This window comes from Triticum urartu, chromosome 2, assembly GCF_003073215.2.
Source record: "Triticum urartu cultivar G1812 chromosome 2, Tu2.1, whole genome shotgun sequence".
Classification (NCBI taxonomy): domain Eukaryota; kingdom Viridiplantae; phylum Streptophyta; class Magnoliopsida; order Poales; family Poaceae; genus Triticum; species Triticum urartu.
The window spans coordinates 20,594,408-20,617,469 of NC_053023.1; the positions used below are offsets into that span (position 1 = coordinate 20,594,408).

General features: G+C 45.8%; 1 protein-coding gene across 1 annotated transcript; it reads right to left on the reverse strand.

The window, feature by feature from the left end:
- Nucleotides 1-4,873: 4,873 nt before the first annotated feature.
- Nucleotides 4,874-6,858, reverse strand: LOC125535254 (desmethyl-deoxy-podophyllotoxin synthase-like). The gene is made up of 2 exons (XM_048698306.1): nucleotides 5,848-6,858; nucleotides 4,874-5,636 (listed from the first exon to the last, which is right to left on the reverse strand). Exons 1-2 carry the CDS (start codon nucleotides 6,799-6,801, stop codon nucleotides 5,001-5,003), a joined length of 1,590 nt encoding a protein of 529 aa, XP_048554263.1. The 5' UTR covers nucleotides 6,802-6,858; the 3' UTR covers nucleotides 4,874-5,000.
- Between the last annotated feature and the right edge of the window lie 16,204 nt (nucleotides 6,859-23,062).

A 23,062-nucleotide genomic window follows, 5' to 3' on the forward strand; every position in this document is an offset into this window, starting at 1 on the left:
ATTCTTGACGACATACCAGAGGTCGACATCAATGGCTTCCAGATGCATGCACATCTTATTCTTCCAGTAGGGATATTCAGTTCCATCGAAGACTGGGCACACAGCGGAGACTTTGATTATCCCTGCAGTCGACATAACTAAAACTCCAGGTGGTTAAACCGAATCACACAGAACAAGGGAGTACCTTGCTCTGATACTAATTGAAAGTGCTAGTGATCGACTAGAGGGGGGGGGGTGAATAGGCGATTTTTATGAAAGTCTTCAAAACATGAAAGTTTCGAAGACAAACGATAGAAATAAGCCTATTACCATGCAGCAGAAGGTAGACTACACTAAGCAAGCCATAGTCAAGTATTCAATGAAATGAAAGCACAAAGACTAATAGCAGCTAGGCAGTATAGATCAGGATGGAAGATAGTATGAAGCAATCAGAACAAGCAGTCACACAGTGAAGACAAATAGATAATGCAAACATGCAATGACTTCACAAGGACCAATCTACAAATAAAGAGATGGGAAGGATAGAACCGGTGGCTCGTTGAAGACAATGATTTGTTGGACCAGTTCCAGTTGCTGTGACAACTGTACGTCTGGTTAGGGAGACTGATTCAACTCAGAAGACCGCGTCTTCACCTTATTCCCCTTGAGCTAAGGACACCCAGTCCTCGCCCAATTACTCTGGCAAGTCTTCAAGGTAGACTTCCAAACCTTCACAGACTTCGTTCACCGGCGATCCACAATGACTCTTGGATGCTCAGAACGCGACGCCTAACCGGCTGGAGGATTCACAGTCCTCAAGTGTAATAAGTCTTCAGATCACACAGACAAGAAGACTTAAGTGATGCCTAACACTCTTTGGCTCTGGGTGTTTAGGGCTTTGTCCTCGAAAGGATTTCTCTCTCAAAGGCTTCGAGGTGGGTTGCTCTCAAACGACAAAAGCCGTGCACTAACTCTGAGTAGCCAACCAATTTATGGTGTAGGGGGTGGGCTATTTATAGCCACTAGGCAACCCGACCTGATTTGTCCGAAATGACCCTGGGTCACTAAGGAACTGACACGTATTCCAACGGTCAGATTTCAAACACACACGGCAACTTTACTTGAGCTACAAGCAAAGCTGACTTATCCAGCTCTGGATAATATTTGCTCCCATTGTCTTCGCTCGAAGACATCGGATTTTGGTTAAGCATCACTTCAGTCATTCTGACTGGTTTACTTGGACCCCACTTAACAGTACGGTGGTTCCTATGACTCAACAAAGAATAAAAAGAACGACGAAATAACTAAGTCTTCGCACTCCATAGTCTTCACGCGATGTCTTTTCTTGTCATAGTCTTCAATGTGAATATCTTCACATACCACCTTTGACTTCAATGTCTTCATACATTTTTAGGGGTCATCTCTGGTAGGAAAACCGAATCAATGAGGGACTTCTACCTGTGTTATCCTGCAATTCTCACAAACACATTAGTCCCTCAACCAGATTTGTCGTCAATACTTCAAAACCAACTAGGGGTGGCACTAGATGCACTTACAGTCCACCGTGTATTGTCATAACTATGCGCTTTTCTATTAATTGTCCAACAATAATTTTTCTATGCACCATATGTTATTTTTTTAAAGAGAAGCCTCTAGTGAAAATTATGGCCCCGGGTATATCTTAATCAAATTACAAAAACTAAAAATAACTTGGTGCAATTTTACTTGTTTTATTTTACTTTGTAATTTATCTATTTATCATTAACATATTTAATCCTTGCAAGTAACGAGTTCAAGGGGATTGACAACTCTCTTGCCCGCATTGGGTGCAAGTATTTGCTCTTGTGTGAGTCGGTACTGTTCAGTAGGCATTTGCGTGGCTCTCCTATTGGTTCGATAATCTTGGTTCTCACCGAGGAAAATACTATCCACTACTATATTGCTTCACACTTCCTCTTCAGGGAAATCCCAACGCAGCTCACAAGTAGCACTTGCTCCTCCTCGTTGCCCACCATATCTTGGAGGAATGGATCCCAATCGTCACCGGATCCATCACCTTCGCCGCTACTGGAGATGGACATGGTGGATGGGGAGGTGGAGGATATCGGATTGGGAAAATGGGAGGAGAAGAGACGGAGAGTGGAGCGAAGTGAGTGAGCTACGGTGTGCTCCGGGTTGGGATTTTATGGTGACGAAGTAGGGTTGTGGTGGGCCAGCATGGTCCGACCTGACGTGACCGACGCGCCCGGGCACGCCCTGGCATCCCCATATCTGCCCAAGATTTGGGCAGCATATGAGGGGTGACGGACAACCCTGGCGTTTGAGGCCGTTTAAGGCGTCTGGGTGGGTCATATTTTTTTGATTGGTCAATGAACGGTCCATCGGCCTGGGCGTCTGGGGCCGGTTTGATGCGTCTGGCTATAGATGCTATTCACTTCTAATTTTAAGCCGTGGCCTACAATGTATATGGCATATCGATATATATGCCATACCTTTTTCGACGGTGCTAGCACAATACCCTATGCTTTGTTACTCCTACAAGATGAACAGGGAGTTCATGTGGTATATTCTATCAAAGAACACTACGGGGTTTGGAAACATCAGGATAAGTAGCAGCACAATGACTTTTGTTCTTGCTAGCGGCTACTTGGTGACTTGTCCACGATTCAGCTTTTAAACTCCGATGTCATATTTTATTTCGAGAAAAATGTTAACTCCAGATCTATTAGGGGATTAAGGAGGGAATGGTTTTTTGCTGAATTGAGGGCACTTTCTACTTGGTTCATCCGATTGATTTTACTGCAAAGCTGTTAAAAGTTCGCCACTCAGTGAGTAGCCCTTTTTTTTGTTGAGCAGAAAGTCAGTGGGTAGGCGATGTCTGCTTCAAGTAGCCTCGTGATTACATACCCGTAGCTCATTGCTCATCATGCAGTTTTAGTGGGTAGGCCATGTTTGTCGTTTGAGCACAACATAGCTGGGTCGGGATTGCGAGTTGTTAATACTATATTGCTCTTGTATGTTGTGCATGGTATTCCAGAGAGATAAAGTGTGATTGGTGATCATACTCTAGCTGATTGCTTCACACCATCTTTGCTACGAACGATGAATTTAGATTGAGCTATATTATCAATTTTCTTCATGGAAGAAGTCAGAACATGTGTACCTATGAGAAGTACGCGGATTATGGCCTCCATGTGTTCTTGCCGGTTACTGTAGGGATCTAGCTACTCATGTAAAATCCTCACAAAATAACAAGTCCCAGTTGAAGCATTGAATCATAAATTCGGAAGGGATGATCCATGGGATGCCAAAGTTTGCTTATTTTCACCTAGTTAGCAACTTATATTTGAAGTTTCTTTTTTGAAATGGAAGCTTTTATTGAATTTCCGTTCATTTTCCAGTTATCCCTTTGTCATACTAAATATATGGGTAATTCTAGGTTTGACTTTACCCGGCTTTAGTGTTTCTGTTTTTAGCTTTGAAACAGTGATGACTTGATTATATTGTATTCCAATGTATAGATCGAGGGTGAGTAACAGTATATAAAAGATCCAAAATGTTGCTTGATCGATACTTCAAATGTGAAACTTCGTGATTTTTTTCCTCTTATAATTTTGTTCATCAAGTCTTCCCCTCTTAAAAATTGTTCATCCAACTGTCCAAAAACATTTGGACGCATAGTCACATTTCTCTATAGTTGGGCATCTCTCGTACATTTCTTTTCTATTTTAATGAGCAAGTATAGTTGCGTGACCTGTATATTTGCGTGGTTAGATTTGGTATACTACGTAATTGTCTCTATGTCTTTTATGGCAAGTTATTATTTGATTTACTTTACCCACTACTTTACCACTGATATACCTATTTAAGAAAAATAAAAGAACCCATGCTTTCTAAAATGCAAAAAAAGAAAGAAATTTGCAACCTTTTGACTTGGTGAATTGCCCAACTTATGAGTAGTTCATCTTTGCGCTAATGTGCCTGAATGTTGAAATTGTTGCTTGTTGTCTTTTGTGCTCATTCGCATATCAGTTCACGCTTGGGTCTCCTACACACACGCACACATGTCACTGCACGCACACATGCACAAACCTTGAATTTCAGTAGATGTGGTTACACGTGGATCTATAGAAAATAGCTTTCTACAGACGCATTGTGTCAAATTTCTTCTAGGACCTATGCCAATGAGCACATGCACTGCACTCCACCAGTACCATATTGACCATGTGCTACTCAACGACGGCATTTGCCTGGCAAGTTTGTCGCAGACCATGAGCATGCATATTACTCTTCTTATTTAAAGCTGTGGAATGAGGCATGATTTAATATATTTTCATACGATATATTTTTTTATTGTGAAAGTTTACATTGTTTTTGGTAAATTTGGTCAAACTTTATAAAGTTTGATTTGTTTCAAAGCTAATATGCGGAGTAAATAAAAACGGACGGAGTACTATATACGCCCCATGGACTATGCGATAGAGATAAGTTGCTCCATAACAATCCCTTAATATTTGCTCCCTGTAATAACTAGGGTCAGAGCAATTACCAAAGCATCAGACATTCTGAAATTTACAAGAAGGGCTCCACCATTTTGGCCCGAAATCTCACAGACAAACTGCTGGTCAGGTGTCGCGAGTCGTTTTCAGGGGTGTGGGTGGAGATGCTCTGCCAACTGCAGCGATGACTTTCATGCCCGGGAGCTCGACCGCGGCCCGCCAATGTTTTTTTAAGGTAAACAGAACTTTATTAAGCAGTAGGTTCAGCAATATCGCTGGCAACAAGAACGTTGTGATGCACTTAGGAGGTGGTTACAGGAATGGTATCGGTAATCAGATTACACAGTTTCAAGAGGTGTTATGAGTTCTTTCCTAGTTTGTTTGGTTCGCCACGGTAAAGGAAACCATGCAATCCGGACATTTTGTTGACTTAGTAACGGTTTGGTGATGGCCGTCTTACAAGGGACATTATGTAGTTTGTTACTTCAACTTGCTTGCACAACTAGTAAAGCTTGTGGTGCACTAATGATCTTGTAGATGACAAGATGCTACTGCCTGCAGGCGCAGGCTGGACCTAGTTTGCACGACGATCCCAAACACCTCGCCCATGTCCAGCGTCTCTGGGCCTGCCCCACCCGGAATCGCCCAGTCAAAGTGGTACAGGAGGTTTGCCAGCACAAGCTCCATCGTCGTGCTCGCAAACAGGGCTCCAGGGCACTGCCGACGGCCCGCTCCAAATGGGATGTACTCCATCTTTGGCCCTTGCTTGTAGTACTCCACGCTCATCTCCTCGAACCTCTCCGGCCTGAACTCTGCTGCATCCTCACCCCAATGTGCCGGGTCCGTGCCAACAGCGAAGGCATTGATCATTACGGAGGTGCCCTTGGGTACGTCGTACCCCATCACTTGGCAATCCTCCATGGCCGCCCTGTGTATCAGGGACACAGAGGGGTGCAACCTTAGCGTCTCCTTGATGACCATCCGAAGATAGTGCAGGTCGCCGAGCTCTGCGCTGGTGATGGTGGACCTGCGGTGGTGTCCGAGCCTCTGCTGGAGTTCGAGTTTGGCCCTTGCCATTACGTGTGGGTTGCGGATGAGTTCTGCCATAGCCCATTCTAGCGTGGAAGCAGTAGTGTCCGTAGCAGCTCCAAATATTTCCTGTTGCAAATTATTGAATGTTAATTTTAAGCAATGTTGAATTGCATGTATCAAACAGTTCATCTAAAAGTCGGGGAAAAAAAGTCCGAACTGATGAGGAAAGTCGAACAATATATATATATATATATTTTTGGAAACAAGAATAGGTTACTACTATCTAAAAAGATTTGGTTGCAAATGAGTCATAGTATGAAGAAGCGGAATCACTTACAAAGATGACGGCCCCGATGATCTCCGACGTCAAAGGGAAACTGAGAGTGTCTTCCTCGTGCAGCCTAAGGAGCACGTCCAGCAGGTCTTCGTCCTCTTTAGGTGTAGGAGTAGGAGTACCAGTAGCAGTAGCAGTAGCCGAGGCATTATTTTGTTTCTTCTCCTTGCGCTCTTGGATGATATCTGCCAGGATTCGTTGTATCCGGGCGTGGCTCCTCCTCAGGTCGCGGGAGTCGCCGGTCAGCCACCGCACCAGCCGCGACGATGGGTAGAGTTCGACAAGGCTGAACCCTCCCACGAGCGAAGCCAACACGGCGAGCTCTCGGAGGTACGCCTCCTGCTGCCGACACTTGCCGCCAAACGCCGCCCTGGAGATGATGTTGTTTGTCAGCCTGGCTAGCTCCTTGCCAATGTCGATGATGGCGGACGACGAGGCAGAAGACGCGGTAGCCACCGACTCCATGAGGTGTGTGACCTCGGCTTGCTTGATGGAGTCCATCCGGCGCACCTGTCGTGCGCTGAGCAGCTCCATGATGCAGAGCTTGCGCATCTGCCGCCAGTGGTCGCCATAGGGCGCGAAGGCGAAGCCTTTGCCCCCGCAGCTGACGATGTCCAGCGTGGGACCGCTCGGGCGGGTCGCGAAGGTGAGGTCACTCGTCTTGAACACCTCCATCGCCGCCTCGGGGGTGGACACAATGACCCTGGGCACTTCGCCGAGCCTCAGCAGCATGAGTGGGCCGTGCCGGCGCGCCAGGCGGAGGAATGCGCGGTGGGGCGGCAGTTTTGTGCCGACGAGGTGGTGGAGACTGCCAATGATGGGGAGGTTCCATGGACCTGGAGGAAGCTTGGCTCCGGTGTCCTTACCACCCAGAACCTGCCTCAGAATCAAGGACATAAGAATGGTGGCTACGGCCACCAGCCAGAAGCTTCCGTAAGGGAGTTGGTCAGTATCCATGGCGACTGGAGGAAGCTTGGTCTCCGGTTGAACTCGGTACTGGATGTTGGCAAGCAATTTAACTGTTATGTACTGTATTTATAGTGTAGTGTGGATGGACTTGCTGCACCCAAGACAGGTCATGCAAGAAAATATCTGCCACACCACCGAAAGTCCAGACCATGTCGTAACGACAACAACGTATGGGAGCTGAATAATTCAAAATGTACATTTTCCTCATCATACCAACAGACTTAGCTGTAAGTTGTAAACTTTCTTGGTTTCAATTGAGGTTCTTGCTTCCAGGTTTTAGGTTAGTCCTAAGTCAAACTTCCTTAAGTTTGACCAAGTTCGTAGAAAATTTAAGTAATATATATCCACAAAAACATACATACATACATATATATAATGGCACTGGTTTAGCGTTGTAGATTTTGTTACATTTTTTGTAGACCTGGTCAAACTTAAAAAAGCTTGATTTAGGACAAACATAAGACTTCAAATATTTTGAAACGGAGGGAATAGATACACCCTGCAGGCCTGCACACATCGCTACTACAAGCACAGACTAACACAGTACTTAGAAATACTGTATTAAAAATTTATGAGGTGCTTACCAAAGTTATGATATTATGCACACCCACTTTATTAAAATGACTAGAATATACAGTAGGCCTTATGTTTTTGTGACTACAAAGTAATGACCACATATCGTATGCTCATAAGACTTATTTTCCATCACACACAATAAAAAAAGGATATATATATACATAACATATTGACTGGGTGCGGCTTGCCGCGGCACAGGCTAAGCTAGTATTGTATAACAACCCTAGCTAGAGCATCAAGATCCTTTATGTATCCACCAAGTTTTTTCCCTCGTTATTTTTTCAGGCTCCAAGCTGGACTGGAGGGATAGTACACGTCTTCTTCAAGCAAGATGTTGGAATCAACTTCCAAAATCCATCACATCTATTGCACGCCAACCATGAATTTCCAATCTTATTCCATGCACGCTCTTGACCTTTGATTTTTCAACTATTACACGTGGCCACACAATTACATGTGGCCACACATACCCTTGAGAGACTTGGAAAATTCCTCGTCTTACAAGTGTACAGTTGGGTGGACTGAATTCATTATCGTTTTTCAATCCACGTGATCTGCAAGAAAAGACTTCCATGCATGCATGTTTGGCAGTATCAATCCTGATATTGTCAAGTCACTAACAATACGTGGTGAGTGGTGATACATATAGAAAGTTCTGATTAGTCTAGATAGGCTAAACAGTTGACAAATCACCTATAATCTGACGTTCGTATGTCTTTTATTATGGCTACTAGCTGATGTGTACATCCAATAATATTTTTCCCACAAACTAGTTTTCATATTTCCTTTTTATTGAAGGAGGAGGGTAATAACCACTAGCCTCTGTGTCCACTCATACTTGCATCCATTTTCTCTACTCATAATAGAGCAGTTGGTAGGATTGCGTCCATTTTTTTCGTCCCACCACTTTCGTTTGGTTTTTTTCAACCGGTTATTTTACATCCCCTCCCAGCCCCCTTCCCACCCTACACATGCACTGCAGAAGGAAAAACCAGCAGGAAACACCACTCCTCCTGATCTCCCGTCCAAAAGAAAAACGCCACGACGAGTCGCTCCTGTCCCTAGCCCCTCGTGCGTGCTAGGGTTCCTCACACGCTGCCGTCACCACCGCCGCATGGGTGTTCGTCGACTGGCCCTGCCTCCGGCCGCCGCTGCCCACCTCCATCCTCTCCCCAACACCGGACGGCCTCCACTCCACTCCTCTCCCCATTTGTTGGGAAAAGTAGCCATTGAAGGCGGTCTAATTGCCGGCAAATACAAACCGCCCTTGAAAGTCCTGTCGGGGAAAGTTATTCCCGGCAGTTAGTGTGAACCCCGACAGATCCTCCGCCCTTCATATTCATACCATTGCCGGCAGTTAGAATTATTACCGGCATACTGCTCTTCCCCGGCAGGCTGACAATTCAGGGTAGTTATAAGATTTCCCGACAACTATTCTGCCTGGATTTGAGTCCACTCCGACCACACAAGTCTCCCATACATGTATTTCAACAACTATTATCTAATGTCCATTTTGTGCCATCTATATATAAAACAGACATGCATACAGTAATAAAGATTGCATCACACTTAAGAGGTAATATGTGCATATACTTATGAGCAATCCATCATCCATAGATTCACAAGTCTCCATCCATACATAATCCATACATATATAGTTTCACAAGTCTAGGACAACCAAAAGCACAACCATCCATCAGGTCTACATGCATACAGTTGTAGGTTCATAAGTCAAAATATTACATCACAGACAAAAGCGCAAAATATACGATCGGGTTTTAGGTAGAAACATATCCCAGTAGAAGATCCTTTTAGCTCACCAAACACACATCTTGAAACTTGTGGATACTAAGGCAGCATGCTGGTGACCTGTAAAAAAATGGTAATGGCCAAATAGATCAGCTCGGAAGAACACATCTTCCAAACATAGAAGTTGCATGGGTTGAAAAAGAAAATCAACTCATCCAAATGAAAAGACACATGTGTTTTACCCTGTACTTTGCATTGCACAAGGCATAGAAACAATGTGTGGATGTACTCATAAGAACAGATTGTGCACAATGTATGGATCATCAGGAAAATCAATGTAACCTATCACTATAAATATATGCCAATAGTCATCTTTTGGTGTAGTATAATTTCTCTTGATTGCTGTAATGTAAACAAAACATTCAAAAACTGCAGGGAGGGATTAATTACTAGCAATCCAGTGGCAATGCAGGTTGTGCACCGTTTTATTTTCTTGTACATGTTTGTTATGTGTCGTGTGCAGTGCTGTACCCAAGAATAAAACAGGGTCCCAGTGCAAAATTGGAACTTAGGCCCTCTATGGCATTCAAAATTAGAAAGCAAAACTTTATAATATATATCACGTTGGCAGCGCAATTGTTTGGAGAACTACATGCTATCAAAAAGTGATTTTCACTGTAACTCAAAAGTAATACATTCTAGTGCTAGAAGACATTGCAGAAAAGGAAACTATATTACAGAAAAACGGCGACTAAATAAACAGATGGGTTTTAGGGTAAATAACCAGATGGTTGGGTGAGGCCTTGAGGGTGATCCCCAAGCTAGTAATTCGTCAAGTTTATTGAGTAGTCATTAGGATTGTCATTAGTAATACTAGCCAGGAGTCAGGATTACTATTACGTGCAAAATTGGGCCCCTAATAATTCGGGATAGTCATCAATAGTTATGAGAATGTATACCAAGTGAACAGCCCACTGATTAAGTTTGCGCTTGGTTTCGGGAAAAGAGTTTGCTGGAACATAAATGTCTGTGCAAAGTTTAAGTAGTAGCTGTAGAATTATTTAAGAAACATAGTTGCTAGTTATGATTCAGAAGTAGGCACATTTTTTTTATCGACCCTGGCCTAAATATCGCAAGCCAACATGAATTAGTATTTTTTTTTACAAAACTAAGGCATTGAAATCATAATTGCAAACCAAAGCAACCTTCCAAGTATTTAAAATATAGTTAAAAAATTACCATGTAACGAAAGAAACAAATAATTAGATATTCAAAATATAGTCAAAAGAAACCACACAGTGATATACAAAAATCAAATCCTCAATTACGATAAGACTCACCAAAGGCTGCAAGTGGCACTTCTTTGGTTATTGGTGGTTGCAGCTTGATACTTCTTCCCTTGCCAACTTTGCTCTCGATACTTGTTTTTCAAGATCAGTTTAGGCCGGTTAGCCTGCAAACCATCCAAATATAATTAACATGGGTGGAGAATAATCAACAATTATCCTACAATTATCTATCCAATATCTATTTTTTTGTTAGCAAATTATATCTTGCGTTCATCATGCAGCTCATCTCTCACGCACAACTAGTCTCTGTAATTATCCTAGTCTCTGTAATTATAATATGTCACCCATTGAGGTGTGTTCTCACATCTCTCAAACTATGGTCTGGTGATGCAAGAATAGTACAAAATGTCAGATCAAAAAACAGATTTAACTAATGCTAAACAAAATGATGATTTTCTCAAAAATTGATCCAGGAAAAGACACACATCTTGCTGATCTTGCAAATGTAGTCTTCTACATGAATGGAACATTCACAGAAGTCGGCATGCCCGTTATCTTTCCTCTATGACCATTCGCTCGCCAACCTGCTGCAAGCCTGCAGCTGCACGATGCTGCAATTCTGAATGTGCAAGGAAGGATATAAATTCCATGTTGCTGGATGCACTTAATCTATACTACTATTAAACAAGCGAACATTTTCTTCTCTAAACACCCCCGTCTAATGTACACACAACAAATTGAAGCAATTATAGCCTCACGATCAGACTCACTTATTTAGATCTAACTGTTAAAATAACAACTAACCTCGTCCAGAGTACGTTTAGCTATTTTTAGGTGCGGGCGAAAACTCTGCCATCAGCGAGCGGACGTTCAAAAAAAAAACTCGCTGGGTAGTTTTTTTTTTTGGAACGAAGGCTCCAGAGGAGCCCGGCTTTGAATTAACAAAGCCATCAACCGGCCAGGAATACAACTCCAAACAACACCAAGCACCAACTAAAGAAAATAAAACATACAACAAAGATACAGGGGCGCCAGGAAACAGCTCACAAAGCACATGCAACAAGCTAGAAAGAAAGATTGGCAAAAAGCATATAGCTTGGAGATGCCACTATCCTCTTGCATGCCGAAAACCAAGGCAAAAGCGAAGTCCTGGTCAGGAGAGTGCACCGTCGACAATGCAAGGCACGCCGTTGCCAAAACCTGGGCTTGAGAAAGACACATCCATCCAGATCTGTCGTCAAAGAAGGCCCCTGCCTCCTCGCCTGGCTCGAAGGCGCCGCATCGTTGATCGATGGACATGCTCACCCTAGAGCCTAGATGGGTGGCCTTGAAGAAACCACTTGTGCGGAACCAGGCGTTCCCGGCATGCCGACCACGAACTCACCTAGAGCAGAGCACCACCAAATGCCAAAGTTCTGACTTGGAAGAGGGCGAGCGGTCAGAATGCACCAATGGGCAACAGCTAGGGCCAAAACCAAATTGGGAGCTTCGGCTCGCTCGACGAGCTGAAGTTCATCCACCGTAGGAGGGGAACCCTATCCCCTCCTGTCCTGGAAGATCCAAGGGCACCGGAGGAATAACCTGCAGCCCGGCGAAGAGCACCATAACACCTTGACCCAGCACCAAGGAAGACACCGCCACCGTTGGACGCACGCTGCCGCCGCCACACACCACCTAGACCACAGTGAAGCCCACAACCCATCTTTGTTCCCACAACAGCGCCTTCAAGAAGGTTACGGCGCCAAGGGCGTCGCCGCTACCCAACGGGATTGAGGATTTCTCCCGGGAGACAAAGGGGAGGGGAATGGGGAGCAAGACCTGAATCGGCGCCTCCGGGAAGGTGCGCGGCGCCCGCGGGCGTCGCCGCCGTCGTCGCCGGCAAGGCGGCTGGGGATTCCCCCGGTCCTGCATCCGGACACCCACTCCCATCCGAGCAGACCGAGGCCCCGCGATGAGGCAGGCCAGATCTGGGGAGGGGAGGAGCTTGCTGGAGGGGGAGGGCAGTGGGGGCGGCCAGATCTGACGCAGCCAGAGCACACGCAGCCGCCGCGCGCTGGCCCGCATTCTTCGGGGATCTTGTCGTCCACACGGCCGAGAACCGCCGACCTGCGCCCGCGCCACCGGATGCCGAAGCCGGCGACGCCTCACCAGCCGGGGCCGCCGCCCCAGATCCAGAAGCCTCCCACGGAGGAGGCGAGGCGGCGAGGGCCCCGCCGCCACCTTCATCGGCTGCGCGCCAAGCTTGCTCGGCGTCAGCAGTCTCCGGCGGCGGCGAGGGGAGGGCGAGCAGGGGAGGGAGGCGGCGGCGGGGGTAGGGTTTCACCCCTACACCGCATTCCAACTCGCTGGGTAGTGGCCACCCTCAATTAGCGCTTACTTCCCATCTAATCCCACCCGAGCGGGCGGGACGGCAGGAAGTCCGCCTCAGCAGGAGTCCACGCCACAGGAAGCACAGGATAACCACGGTCGCCGTTGCCTTGGCCGGCAAGAGCATCGAGGCTGCTTCCTCTCCGTTCAGGACGCCGGTCGGGCGTCGAGCCGGAACAAGGTGTCATTCTGTCTGTGCCGCGCGCCGTCTGTTCTCGGCACGAGAGGGCTACGCCGCCGTCGCAGTTGGCCGTGTTGACGGAGACAACGAGGCCGCCCCAGTAGCCTGGAGTCTAAGGGGACCGTGCCGTTCGATGATGCAGACCCGTGCGCCGTCGTCCTTGGCCGCGCGGGGCTGCAGATCACGCCGACGGCCAGAGGCGACCACCCGTGCGGCTGCGTTCAAAGGCGCTGTGCACAGGGAGATGGCCGGCCTCCGGGAGAGGAAGACACCGATCAGAATCTGCTGAAATTTAGTCTATTTTGGGCAGCCCAATAACTATTTGAGAAATCCCTAATAAATTCTAGAGGCCCACTTAGCCCATTTGTGCAAGGAAAAGGGTACTACTAAAGTTTAGTCCCACATTGCTAGTTTAGTGAGAGTTGGACCTCTTTATAAGGATATCCACGCGCGCTCCTCTTCCGCCGCCCGCCTCGCCTCGCCTCGCCTCGTCACGGCGCACCGCGCCGCGCCGCGGGTTGCGGGAATGAGCCGAGCCGATATCTCAATTTTTGCCACGCACGACGGGTATACGAAAGGTCACGTGGGAGTTGAAACGTTTTCTGGACACTGAATTCGAACGGCGCGCCTCTTCGGTCGCTGCATGTTCGCTTCGTCTCCCTTTGTTGCTTCACCTCTTGCCGCAACCTCTTCGCGTCTTTCTCTCGTGCCTATATAAGAGAGGTCGCTCCTCTCCAGAGAGACACAACAGAAGCTCCTCTTCCTCTCGCCACAAAGTTCCGACCACTGTGCTGCTGCTACGTTCTTCCCCATCCCATCTTGCGGCGTGCACCGCTGGTCGGGACAGTAGGCCTCCGAAGCCGCACCTTTTGAGTCCTGTACGGGAGAAGGGTGCTAAGGTTTTTGGGGAGCGCTCAGCGCGACTACTGGCTGCTTCATCACGGACGATCCGGTCGCCGACGACTACTTCCCCGACGACGACTTCTTCCCCGACGTCCACGACCTCCTCGACGACATGGCAGGCGAGGACACCGACCCCAAGTCCAGCGCTTCTGCTGCTGCTGTCCCGTACGTGTTCTTGTCTTTTCTGTTAAAGGTTCTGCCGCAGTTCCTTGTTCTAGTCCTTGTTCTACACGTGATAGGTTTTACTTCATATATACTACTTGCTATACTGTCTGCTTTAGATATGATAGACTACGGCTCATATATGCAGAAGCTATTTATCTTCTCTCTGTCAAAACGCATGACTTGTTTTATCTCTACTATATTAGTCATGCTTTATCTAGTATTTTTGTTAATAAAATCATTTAGTAAATTGCTCATATTTCCAACAGAATCGACATGATTTTCTTACCATGGTGTAATCTTGAGCGCGCAAAGGCGCTGTGCACAGGAGATGGCTGGCCTCCCGGAGAACCAAGACTCTTGTGCATCGATATTGCTTGGATTTATATCTTGTGTATTCATACCAAGACTGTACGTCCAGAACCTACATTGGTTTGTTGAATCTTTTGACTGAGGCATCAATAATGCTTGTTTGCCACACCAACGTGAGTTCCCGGATGACACCGAGTAGGATGCAAAATTTCCATTGGATTTCAATTGTGTTCTTTCAAAAGAAATCTGAACATTTTTAGCTGGTTCCTAACTTTCACGACATCCTTTTGTAAGGTACTGAACTACTTGCCATTAGCTGTTGGTGATGTGGATTCAAACAAAGTCCACAATTATTTTGCTAAGTTTGGATAAAATTGTACATATGATTTGTATTTTTTTCATGTTTGTAATATGCTTGGGACAGTCCGAATTATTCACAACATGACTTACATATGCAGGATTAGTGGCAGTATTTTACTCTCAGAAAATAATTGTTTATTATTGGATAATGTACTTAGAATTATTTGCAACACGCCGATGCGGGTGAATAGTTTTGTACTATCAACTGGAACAAGATGTACCGGGTATCTACATCCTCCCCTTCATTACTACTCCGTACTATAGTCCTATCAATGGGAAAATGAAGTGCAGAAAGGTCTGCAACAAGATATACTAACTTTGTTATCTACCTTGTTATTTCAGTAATTGAATTCACGGGCCAATGAAGTCTGATAATTTTTCTTGCGTCGACATCAAATCTTCACTTCGATTTTGACTACAGGACTGACCACTTAAAGGCCATAACCCAAATTTAGGTTCGGTTTTGCTTTCTCAGTTCAACAGCAATAAGATGTACCGGGTATCTACATCCTCCCCTTCATTACTACTCCGTACTATAGTCCTATCAATGGGAAAATGAAGTGCAGAAAGGTCTGCAACAAGATATACTAACTTTGTTATCTACCTTGTTATTTCAGTAATTGAATTCACGGGCCAATGAAGTCTGATAATTTTTCTTGCGTCGACATCAAATCTTCACTTCGATTTTGACTACAGGACTGACCACTTAAAGGCCATAACCCAAATTTAGGTTCGGTTTTGCTTTCTCAGTTCAACAGCAATAAGATGTACCGGGTATCTACATCCTCCCCTTCATTACTACTCCGTACTATAGTCCTATCAATGGGAAAATGAAGTGCAAGTGCAACAAGATATACTAACTTTGTTATCTACCTTGTTATTTTAGTAATTGAATTCATCGGCTAATGAAGTCTGATAATTTTTCTTGCGTCGACATCAAATATTCACTTCGATTTTGACTACAGGACTGACCACTTAAAGACCATAACCCAAATTTAGGTTCTCTTTTGCTTTCTCAGTTCAATAGAGTGGCCCAAAGAACTGGTTTTGAAATTTACACTACAAACTGAGCTCTAAGAGTGTTTGCAGGTCATTGTTGAGACTGCAGCAGTTTCGATATCATTGTCTGCAACTAGATTTGATTTGGTGTGTCACGGGAAAGAGGAGGCAGCGGCGCCGATACGTAGTAGACTGGACTGAAGGCGGAGCATCAGAGTCCTCTGATCTACCACAGTGTCCGATTGATTCTGCCCACTGCTCTTTATATATCAGGTAAATACAGATAATGATTATTGCAGCCACGAACCTGTTGAGTCTATATTTCATCCCGTCTTCATGCACGTGATAGTCCCGCCTTTGCAGGCCCTTGATATATATGCAATGGATTAAGCAAAGGGCCTCTCTTGATTCACACGTGTTCTTATTTGAAGCTATTTGAGGTGTTAATCTTGAATTTTATGTTCTTATAATTTCTTAGCGGATTGATTAGGACTGATTTGGTTGTATTTTGTTTGGGCAAGTGGAACAGCTTGCGAAGCTTTACACTAATTCACAGTCTCACTATGTAACAATTAAAGGGTGATTGATAGTTCCAACTTTTACTGTTACAACTCCGGTTATTACCTTTTCCAATATATGCATATTTAATATTTCTCTCTGCACATCATTTAAGCAGGTGGCTCCATTTGATACATTTAGGAAGAGTACGGTCTTTTCAGATTTTAATTGATATCTATATTGTTTCTTTCATATAATGGGCAAGTGTGGAAACCAATGCTAATAGAAGGCATGCATTGCACATGTATTCTCTTATTAATCGTGCACATTTTGGAGCATGATTATTGTCAAATGGATTGTCTGACAGTACTGAGGAGACCCGCATGTCTGTCCAGATTCTTAATATGGAAACAATAGATGATGGATGGCCATTTTTTGCAATATCTGACCGAGGAATAATGATACAATTGATAAGACAAGGGCTGGACTTCCCTCCGCAACAATCTTCTTTGCTCAAGAAATTCAAGGTATGTTTCATTGACTTTCTGAACATGACACAACTCCATGCTCCTAATTCGTATATATCTGGTCCTCGTGGCACAGTCCTATTTTTCATGAATAATTCAGTCATATATTGATGCATATATACTACTGGGCAACTGCACGTTCAACATTCCTATAGGCCAATTTGTGGAAACCTGGCAATTTCAGATGTTTATGAACATCATTACGTGCCATCATGATCTCAACAGGATCGGCACTTTGTTTTGATTTTTTTTACCAGAACCTTTATTATCGATTTATATGTATGTGTATGATCTTTAATCATTATAGCTGATGATAATTAACATGTTTCATCATTTGTACTCTACTATGTAAAGTGACATTGTCATGCATGGTGTTACGTAATGGGCTGGAGAGTTTCAAAATTATGAGTTGTGCATGATTAAGAGGTGTCGGGACCTCTCTACTTCATTTATGGCCGTTGGTACCTGGCATAGCAAGAAAGGAACACCAAAGAAGGTGCTAAAATGGATGGGAGAAATTTCCAAAACATGTTTAGCTATTTAAAAATAATCAGGTGTATTCTAGAAAGAAAATAATTGTAGAAGTTTCATGGAGTAACACATTATAAATTGCCGCAAGTATGTGTTCATTTTCATGGAAGTTCGTCCAAGATCCTGGATGAGACATTGTTTCTGCATGCAGTACGTATCCAAGTGCTTAGCGATGCCTTTCGTGGAAGAATTTAGGTTTTTTGACTGAGCAGCTTGATACTTTTTTGTGAATGTATTCGAGTGGGCGAAATACTGCCCACCTGTTCCAAGAGGTCCTGGTGTAGAAGCTTAGCACTGGGTCTGTCCTTCATTGAGGCAATAATAGTTTAAATACACCAAGTTTCATCTATGTTGTTGGCAGTGCATGATGCATCTTGTCTAGAAAAGGATAATTATATTTGTATACAGAAAAATAAAGCTTTTGGTATTTGAATAAAAAAGCTTTATTGTTCCGTGACATGCCACAATTCGATCTTTTGTGCTTGCTATCGGTTTGAGTAACTTTGTATTAGTTCATATGTACATGTCGTATGCGTGACTTACAATTTGGATGGACAATGAATTATGTATTTCACAACAAACAATAATTTTGATGACCGTCATGTTTGTCTAATTTTATGTTAATCTAGACGTGCATCGCACGTGCACACTTACTAGTGCAATAAAAAGGTTCAGCAGCGAGCTATACAAAATTAACTAGTCTGTATGTCAGGAATTGAGGAAAGAATTTGAGGATTCAGATTCCAATGGGGGGACTTGCTCACCGCTGCCTCATTTGCTCATCGTTGGCTCATACACGGCTATGTTACGTCATGAATCACTCTGCTTCTTCTCCAGATGGAGGATGAGCAGCTCACTTCCCAGCCACAATGGCCGCTCGTGCTCCACCCAGTCTCGACGTGGCACGACGCATGACTGCCACCCCGCAGAGAACGCCGGGGCGCACGGTTGTCCTTCTCCCCTACCTACACGATGCAACCGTGTCCACCACCCTCGAAGTGAAGCCCTGCTCCAGCCGCAATGGTGCCGCCCCGTGCTCCTGTTCCCTCCTCCACAACAAGGCCGCGGCCTGTGCTCCTCCACCGATCCTCGATCGTGGCGGCCAGATCCGGCACGGACGCGCGCGGCGGCACCCAGATCCAGGCGTGTGGCGGCCCCCAACGACCGTGTCCTCCCTCTCTGTCTCAATCGCCGTGGGTGGGGAAGCGGGTGTGGCGGCGTGGCGGTGCGGAATGGACCAGCAGCCCTGGGCGCGGCTATGTGGATGCGGCTGTGTTCACGGCGATGAGTGCGGCGGCTCGGCGGTTTCAGAGGGAAGAAGTCATTGGTAGTGGGGAAAGAAAGTAATTATAGGGTCTCTTGGCACGTGGAGGCTGCTTCGCGTAACTTCTGATATTTTGTTTGTCCCGCGGTCGCGCGTTTTTCCCTCAAATTTTCTTTTTATCCCGCGCCCACTTGGTTACCGGCATTGTATTCGCCCTCGTTTTGATTCCAGGGCAGTTGCGCTGACCTTGAAGTTGCCGGCAGATACATTGCCTTTCTTATGATATTATTCCCGGCAGATATGTTGACCTACAAATGTTTGCCCGGCAGTTAAAGTATTACCGACATTTAATTGCCCTGAAATCTTTACTTTTCCCGGCAATTGATTGCCCCTATAGTTTTACCGTGGTGTAGTGCTCCTCCCTCTCTGCTCATCTTGTGTTGTGGTACAAAAAAAAATCAGACTCAACATGTGTAGCAGTTGGCCTGAGGGTGCATCTCATGTTTGCGCTGTGGTAGTTCTCGATTTTACAAGCATGTATTGATCTTGGTTTTGTTTTGTATGCAGGGTACTCACTAGTAGAAAAAGGGTCAAACGTGAAGCACATTAGTGCCGGTTTGAATTTGAGCCGGCACTAATGTGTACATTAGTGCCGGTTCCAACGGCTAGCCGGGCCGCTCTCATTAGTACCGGTTCGTGGCGAACCTTTAGCACCGGTTCGTGCCACGAATCGGTACTAAAGTGAGTGGTGGTAGGATGTTGTCAGTCCGGGGCCCCTCCAACACCTTTAGTACCGGGTTGTATCACGAACCGGTACTAAAGGTCGTCCTACATAGACCCTTCGTCCACCCGAGCTCGCTCTGTTCTTCCCCTTTCCCCTCTCCTCTCTGTTCTTTTCCCTCTTCCTCTCAAGCTCATCACATATTTTGCCCAAGATTTGAAGGCCCCCATCCATTCAAATGATCACAAAGGTTAGCAACTTTTTCCTTTCATCTCTCATTGCTAGATTAGCTCGTGCAATGCTTTATATAGTGATTGATTTTTGAGTTTAGTAATTTGGGAGGAATTATATATATATGTGCTAGTATTTGATTTATATGCAATTTGAGGTCAAAAATAACACTTAGTTTGCATATGTAGGTGTGGTTTACTTAGTACCTTCTAAATCTCCGTCGTAACCACCGTCGATCACTCGCAACGTCCCGTCGCCGGCACCACCTTGTGGTGAGCCTCTTGTTCATGAAGTTTTATATAAAAAATTGATGTTTGTGTGATTTGGATATATAATTACTCGTATAATTATCTTACCCATACGTTGTTTGTTATACATAGTGCCATGGTTTTGATATCCGTCCCCGTCGGCCCTCGTCCGGGTTATGATTCGGATGTGGTATATTCTCTTTTAAAACTATTCATTGCATTTCGTGTTTATGAAAATTATGCCCATCAAGTTGACATAGATATTTGTATGTAGGAGGTAGTTGAACCGGAAATTCCAACCGACCCTATTGTCGAGAGGTTAAATTTAGTTGAAAGAGAAAACGAGGATTTGAAGGAAAAATTGAAAAGAATTGAGGGGGAGAAGATGGAATTGGAGTTGCATGTTGCCGATGTCGTCAATGATCACAAGATTAAGATGGAGAAAATGCGCTTGAAGATTAGAAAGATTAGAAAATATGCCATTCATAGTGAGGCTTGGTATCATTATGCTGTTGGATCAATTGTTACCTTAGTTGCGATCTTGATCGCATTTGTTGTTACATTTAAATTCTTTAGCTAGAGAGTTATTTGTTTGTTGCATTTAAGTGTTGTATGCTCTTTATGTATGAACTTTATGTATTGTATTAATTTGATGTTTTCGGTGCTGTGTATTGAAGATGAGCCGGCAATGGATGTACGATGACCGATGCTCTCCCGAGTTCATTAATGGCATGCATACTTTTCTGCTTGCGGCTGAGGCAAACAAGCGAGCGGATGGTTTTATGCATTGTCCATGTGCTGGCTGTAAGAATGGTCACAATTATTCTACGTCAAGAACCATTCGCGTCCACCTGTTTGAGTCCGGTTTCATGCCCCACTATAATGTTTGGACCAAGCATGGAGAAAGAGGGGTTATGATGGAAGACAATGAAGAAGAAGAGGACCACTACAAGAAACCTGTTAATCCATGACGGATTTCTGATGACGTTCTCGGAATCTGTCACAGATCGACCAGCTGAGCCTAAACTTTTTTTCTAAACCATCCAGACCGTCACGGACTGCTCATGCTGATGTGTCCTGCTTCCCTCGATCCTGTGTGTTGCCGAAGCTGCTTTCTGATTGGTTGATACGACTCTCCCACGGATCACGCATAAGCACCGTCCATTCCTCGGGATCCAACGGTAGGGACAACCGCCTCTCTCTCTCCTTGCTTCTCCACCCCGAGCCGCCGGCTGCTCTTCCACCTAGAGGAACGAAGCCCCCCGGTCCCCCGGTTTTCTCTCCCACCTTCCGTGATCTCCGCCGTCCCACCTCCCATGATTCATTTGCAGGTCGAGGAAAGGATGTCGCCCCACCGCACCTGCCGGATCTACTGAGCCAGCGGCCGGATCCGCGGAGCCAGTGGCCGGATCCGCCGAGGCAGTGGCCGGATCCGCCGAGGCAGTGGCCGGATCTCGATCTTCTAGTCCTCCCCGCCTACTCCTCCGTCAGCAGCAGGCAATAGAAACGTGCAAGGTGCGCGCGACTACTCCGGCCAGAGGAAGGTGCAAGGTGCGACGCGACGACGCGTGTTCGAGCCAGGCACGATACGGGCGGACACCACCTCACCGGGGCACGACCACGAAAGCCAACATCGGCGCCCAAATCGCATCCACTGAACCCAAGCGCGGGCTCCGGTGGGCGTGCGGTTCTGTGTTCAACGGAAGAGCACGCGCGAGAAAGAGCGCTGCTAGCGTCTTTCAGCAAACCCCAAAGAGAGCAGAGGAGGGGATGACCAAGGGCGAGGTTCCGTTGATCGGCATCGACCTTGGGACGACCTACCACTGGTAGAAAAAGGGCCTATAGTCCCGGTTCGTAAGGGCCTTTAGTCCCGGTTCAGGAACCGGGACTAAAGTGTCGGTACTAATACCTCCCCCCTTTAGTCCCAGTTCAATCCAGAACCGGGACTAAAGGCCCTCCACGTGGGCAGTGCGCAGAGCCCAGTCAGGAGACCCTTTGGTCCCGGTTGGTGCCACCAACCGGGACCAAAGGGTCTCCTGACTGGGCTCTGCGCACTGCCCACGTGGAGACCCTTTGGTCCCGGTTGGTGGCACGAACCGGGACCAATAGGCATCCATGACCAAAGGGTCTCCTGACTGGGCTCTGCGCACTGCCCACGTGGAGACCCTTTGGTCCCGGTTGGTGGCACGAACCGGGACCAATAGGCATCCATGACCAAAGGGTCTCCTGACTGGGCTCTGCGCACTGCCCACGTGGAGACCCTTTGGTCCCGGTTGGTGGCACGAACCGGGACCAATAGGCATCCATGACCAAAGGGTCTCCTGACTGGGCTCTGCGCACTGCCCACGTGGAGACCCTTTGGTCCCGGTTGGTGGCACGAACCGGGACCAATAGGCATCCACGCGTCAGCACTTCTGTGGCTGGGGTTTTTGTTTTTTTTTGAAAGGGGGGGGGGGGGTGGGGGTTTTGGGGGGTTAATTTAGGTGTTTCATATATTGTGTTAGCTAGTTATAATTAATAGAGAGAAGTGTCCTCTGTTATGTCCGTGCTTGGTCGACGCTACGTACTATACATACGTATATAGAGAGGACTAGACACGCTAGCTAGCTAGTAAGCAAACGAAGGAAACAGAAGATCGTCATGAACATATATGCATATATACAGAGAGAAGTGATATCGACCACCTCTCCTTCTCCGAGAGATTGGTCGAACAACAAGTTCTCATATATCTATCTGACACTACCGGCTACATATATACAATAATTATCTCTTACAAATATAATCATACGGACTCAGGATCCACATAGAATTCTCCGTCTTCAGGGATCACGTGGTCAAGAAAGAATGCCGCCAATTCCTCTTGAATTGCTCGCATGCGAGCTGGTGCTAGGAGTTCATCCCGCTTCCGAAACATCTAATTTGAAGAAGGGGGTCAATACATATATATATATATATATATATATATAAATGAATGAAACTCAACACAAATGATGGTAATAAAATAAAATTGTGAATGTTGTTATTTACGTACTTCATATTGTTCGTTAGAGTACCCGCCCCGCTCACAGGTCGTGTGGCGGATGGACTCGCAGATGTAGTATCCACAGAAATCATTCCCTTGTTCCTGCCACAACCACTTTACAAGAAATAGAGGTCAATCAAACTGATAAGCAAGAATGCTAAATGGTATTGATGAAACTAGCGCTTGAATCACTAGGAGATGCGCGGAACATGCTACTATAGTACTTACTTTCGGGTGTCTAAATTCCAGCTCCTTCGGCAGTCCTGGAACTATTTTGGTGAATTTTCTCCAAACCCTGCCGGACAAAGA

Coding starts and splice junctions, on each gene's coding strand:
- LOC125535254 (XM_048698306.1), bottom strand. CDS start 6,801: ATGGATACTGACCAACTCCCTTACGGAAGCTTCTGGCTGGTGGCCGTA. Junction 5,637..5,847: donor TCATCGGGGCCGTCATCTTT/GTAAGTGATTCC, acceptor AATTTGCAACAG/GAAATATTTGGAGCTGCTAC.